Genomic DNA, 5,192 nt, shown 5'->3' with positions numbered 1-5,192 from the left:
TTTAATATAGTGATATGATGCATGCTTTTTAATTAACATAATAAATAACATGTCATAAGAATTACCAAAATTTCTAAGTCAGGCTGAGTGTGAACAATATTTCTAGATATCTGCAACAACTATAATGTTACATAGAAATACCTGATTTTTATAGGTTACAAAGTCACAGACACTACTAGTAGTATTGGGTTTGTTGCCTATATTCAGAATGGAAGAAAATTGTAAATTTCACTTAGAGTTGGTACAAACAGACATGTTTTTTCCACTGAAGTTAATGTGACGCACTGAGTCCCACACACATACGCGTTGGTGTGGGCGAGGTTAAGAACTGCTGCTACGACTTTATGAATTGTGTTCCGTGCAACCCTAGGGACTCATGGAATGGGATGTTTTGCAGGTGGCTAAAGCTCTGGATTCTTTTATAAAACTACTCAAGTGCTTCGTGAAGGACTGATTTGCAATCCATTCCCTTGTTTTATTATGTTCCCAAGCTGCAGACTCATCTTCCCAAAGCATTGTTCCCCAGTACAAGCTAAGGCTGTACCAGGAAATCAGCTTGAACACTTGATTAAGATGAAACAATTGCAAATAAATAAATGTTCTGTGACTTTAGAGGGTTCAGAAACCTAGGCTGAAGGGATATCCGCCTCCCCATGACTCCCAGATACTTCTGGTGGCAATGAGCCCATGGCGATGACCCTCAGAGTTGTGGACAAGGACAGGAGTTCTTGGGCAATGGCCCAGCATGGGGCAAAGAGCTATTCAGCCTGGCAGGGAGTGGAGCTCTAAAGGGACTCAGAGGTGTGGTGATGGGTTGACTTGGGGCCTGCTGCAGGCAAGTATTTCTCCTGATCGGAAGACTGGCTTTGATGCCTACTAAAAGGATGTTAGGGCTTCAGCTCCTTTTCTTTCTTTCTTTCTTTTTCTTTTTTTAACTTAACTGAACCTGGCCTCATTTTCCCTCTCTTCTGTCTCTTGCACTCTCCCCCCAGTGTTGACTTTCTTTTTTGGTGACGGTTAGTGGCAACTTTTTACCTCCACTTGTCCTGTCCCTGTCCTACCCTGCCACCCCTGCACAAAAACGTCATTAAGGTATCAGTGTTGAGACAGGAGAGGGTTTAACAGTTTGGTAAAGAAGCAAACTCAGGGAGAGGAAAATAAACAAACCAACAAATAAATAAACGATAAAAGACTTCTGTAAGAAATTATACATGATGACCAATGGAGAGAAGATTAAGATTGAGGTAATTAAATGGAGAAATTTTCACTCTTAAAATCTACATACAACTATACTGTCGGAATGTGTTTTTACATTAAGCACATATTTTTTGCACTTAAAAAAGTAACACAAGGCAGAGCTGTCTACTTTGTTGTCATTATTAATCTTACTAGTCATTTATGAGTTCATCTCATTTAGTTCATCTGATTCTTGAACTCATTTTGTGGAATAACAGCTGTAGTTCCGTGACTTCAAATCATGTGCTTTCCCCATTCGCTGAATAAACAAAAAGGAAACCAGGAGTCCTCTGCTGATCTTTCTCTTTATGGCTTTATTACAGTCCCCATTTATCTGCCTCTCCACAGATAGTTTTTTAATAAAATACATGAAGGATGACTGCAACCCTTTACTTGTTATGTCACCAATTTTAGTTTTTCAGCACCATGTATTGGGATAAGACACCCATAATCCTTGATTACTTTATTTCCAAAATAAATATATCCCCCCTTTATTTTAGTTGCTTCTTATTTCCTAAATGACTTCTCTGTTATTTCTGCTAATGATCTTAACAGTGTCTTTGGACTTTTGACCCATTTTCTGTTTTTGGTAATGCTTCCAGAACTGGAGCAAACACACTGGTAAACCAGTCTGAAAAGCACCACAGTCCAGACAGAGCAGGGAGTCTGTCCTTCTTCCCATAGGACTTGCAATCTTTGACTCTAAATGACGTGGGGGAAAAAAATGCAAAAACCTTCCTCCCTGACTTGATTCTTAGAGCCAAAAATTGGCTGCGGACATTCTGTGTGTTTTTGTATCCACTCCACACATGACGTTGGCACCATTAGTATGTCTTAAGAATGTTTTCCAAACAGCTGCTATCTGGATCCAAATATGATGCTATACTCACTCAAACTTTTACCAAGAATATGAGAATGAAAGACAATTACCTGTCCTGTCACTTCCTAGAAAAGGCTCTGCTTTAAATTAAGCCAAAGAAAAACCAGAAACTTTTGTACCACAGCCAATATCTAAACCTGTTTGGTTTTTGAGTGTCTCAGATTTCTTTAGTAAAAATCCATTAACATATGAATCTACCTTCCATCCTCTCTCTCACACGCAGGCACACAAACCACAGTGAGCTACTCACCGAACAATCTGTCACTGGGTCCCTCATGTTGAAATGTTTCTTGATTTTGTCCTTTCACTCCCGTTCCAGCATTCTGGACGTTGCTTTCGAGGTCGGGTGTGTCCTGGACTTCCGGGATTCAAAGGGCCTAGAGTACGTCAGTCCTTGTCAAACACACCAAGGAGGAAGTTACAGCCCTGGACTTTCATCCCGTTTGTTTCCTGAAAAAGCAAAGAACTGCTCTGGGTCAAGAGAGCCAGTGTGGAATGGTGAGAATGACTTCTGTAAATACTCACAGGGCGGGATCCTGAGTCCTGAACAGCGTAGCCTTGAGAGAAGGCCCAGAAGCTGTAAAATGGCCCCAATAATTCTGGTGCTCAGTATGATGGTGGAGAGACTCATATTGTTTAGCTTGCTGTATTAGTCATATTTTTTTATTTTCTGTATTGTATGATGCTTTGACATTTGGGGACCTTGTGGACCTGGGGAGAGACTGCCTCTTTCTGGGTTAGCAAATTCCTAGAGATAGCAAACAATTTGCTCAAGAGCATGCCTTTGATAAGAAAACCAATCAATCCAGAGCCCAAACCCCCAACCGCCTCCTTTATCTAACGCTCACATATCAAGCCAATGTTATATCACCCCACAACCAGGTACCAAACGACTAGGGGCCTAAACTTATAGAACTATAGCCATAAGATGTCCAGAAATCACTACCAGGAAGCAGGGCATGCATTAACCACCTCGCTAACCCTAACTCAAATCAACCCTCACTCCAGCCCCAATGGGACCAAGAAGCTAAACTGTCAAATTAAGAAGAATTTGCCTTATGTTCAGTCTCATTTTTCATCACTCAAAAAGATAGACGGAATTAGAACTCAACCATCACACCTTTTTTTTTTTAATTTATTTTTTTATTGCTTTCTCTGCACCTGTGGTCCCAGTTGTCAATCCTTGGATTCCCAACTAATGGTCTGTTGACTTGGGACAGCCATCTGCCGGGCAGCTTCCTCCTTGCTGGCAGTCAGGCAAGGGCAGGCCCCAGCCAAAAGGAGCCCCATTGACACAGTCCAGTAAAACGCTTCAGAGCTTAAAAACATCCAGTTTTCACCTGCCCAGATGGCCCACCCTCCATCTTCTGCCCCTGGTGTGCGGGCTACACTCAAAGGCCCTAGCAATAATGTGGGAGAAGGCGGGACAAGGAGGGACAAGAGCTTGCCTTGCAACCAGAGTGGAGGGGAGGGGCTTAGACAGGGACCACCATTCACACACTTAACGACGTCCTCCTGCTTGGCTTATCCAAAGTACGGTTAGCACTGGAGGTTATGACATTGAGCAGCTATCGTGTGGCTGGAATCAGACAAGGCAGCTCAGCACAACGGAAGGAGTTTAGAGGCAGAGTGGAAACTGAGGTTACTAATACGTAACTCAGATTCGTAGCGTAGGTCTTCTTTGTCCGCAGACATTTCAGAGAAACGGCTGCAGCCTCAGTCCCAGGACCTGGGGCAGCTCAGTGTCTCCTCTGTGATTCCTGCCCTATTTTTCCTGCTGCTCTTTCTTTGTCTCAATCCAATCTCAACTCAGTCCAAAATGGGCCAACTGGCCTCCTTTGCCATTTCCGTAAGAAATGCTGTCGCACCAAGCTTCCTGTGGTCTTGCAGACCGATTACGGGTTGATAGGACATTCTTATGTCCACACTCCTCACATGTGCCTGTTCCAGAAAGCTGACTGGCTTTCTCTAGGCCTCCTGGACGTCCGCTAAATTAAAATACCTGCATCTTGCTACGGTAAGTGCAGCAGTGGTGTTGGCTGAATCCAGACTGAGAATTAGAGTTCAGCTATTTGCTGAGCTTCTTGGAGGGGTGTTTGAATCTGTAAAAAGTCTTGATTTTGGAGGTCAGAAAGAGGTTGGTATCATTTATCCCTTGTCACAATAACGTTGTGTAACAAACAGAAAACTCAGTGGCTTTCAAATGACACAGATTTTACTTAGTTGATGAATCTATGTTTTAACTGGGTGGCTCTCCTGGTCCCCCCTGGGCTCACTCATGCAAAAGTGGGTCATCTACCCAGCGCTGCTGATCTCGGCTGGGCTTGGCAGAACAGTTCTTCTGGGCTTTGCTGGGCAGGGGGCTGGCTGTGGGCTAGCTGTTGGCTGAGGCAATAATATTTCATCAGCCAGTAGTCTAAAAAGGTTGTTCTCAAGATATGTCCGAGGAGCCAGGAGAGTGAGTGGAAGAGTACAGGGTCCCTTGAGGTGCAGCTTAGAACCGACACACCATAACTTCAGCCACATCCAGCTGCCCAAAGCCAGTCATAGGCCAGCCCAGATTCAAGGGGGTGGGAGGACATTCCTCTCCTTAATGGGAAGAGCTGACTGTCCCATTGCAAAAGGGCATAGATACAGAGAGGGGCAGAGAATTGGGATTAGTTTTCATTTACGCTGCTACAATGAATGGTTGGTCAATATTTGCTCTTGAGTGACCAGAGAGATAAAACAGAAAGGATACAAGGCTGGTATATGTCTTCAGCCTGGAGTGACAGGTTTTGGACTTCAGCAGAGACTGGGATTAGGAAGAGAAATAAGAGGAGCTAAATCACGAAAGGCTCAAGACAGATACTTAGGTAAAGGACTGTCTCCTCTCCGACCCCACATCCCACCCTACACATATTCTGCCAAGGGACACAGCAGAGGACACCTCTCCTGGGGTGGGGGAGGGGCGGCATAGCAGGGTTCTCTAAGGCATGGCCAGCACTGAGGCAGAGGGTGTGGGCCATTGACAAGGCCACCAGAGCAGGCCAAAGTCAGGACATCTGTCTTCATGTGTGTGAGCTTTCCCCCCAGC

General features: G+C 44.3%; 1 protein-coding gene across 1 annotated transcript in view; it reads right to left on the bottom strand.

Annotated features, from left to right (window-relative positions):
* NOSTRIN (nitric oxide synthase trafficking) overlaps positions 1-2,604 on the bottom strand; it is a 72,998-nt gene extending 70,394 nt beyond the window's left edge. Inside the window, exon 1 of the mRNA XM_012650789.1 lies at positions 2,367-2,604. Within this exon, the coding sequence (XP_012506243.1) occupies positions 2,367-2,393 (27 nt within the window). The 5' untranslated portion in view covers positions 2,394-2,604. The remainder of the gene's footprint in view (positions 1-2,366) is intronic.
* Between the last annotated feature and the right edge of the window lie 2,588 nt (positions 2,605-5,192).

This window comes from Propithecus coquereli, unplaced genomic scaffold (assembly GCF_000956105.1).
Source record: "Propithecus coquereli isolate 6110/MARCELLA unplaced genomic scaffold, Pcoq_1.0 Scaffold34, whole genome shotgun sequence".
NCBI classification, from domain to species: domain Eukaryota; kingdom Metazoa; phylum Chordata; class Mammalia; order Primates; family Indriidae; genus Propithecus; species Propithecus coquereli.
Note: the sequence above shows the minus strand (reverse complement) of the source record. Positions and strands in the feature narration are given on the sequence as shown.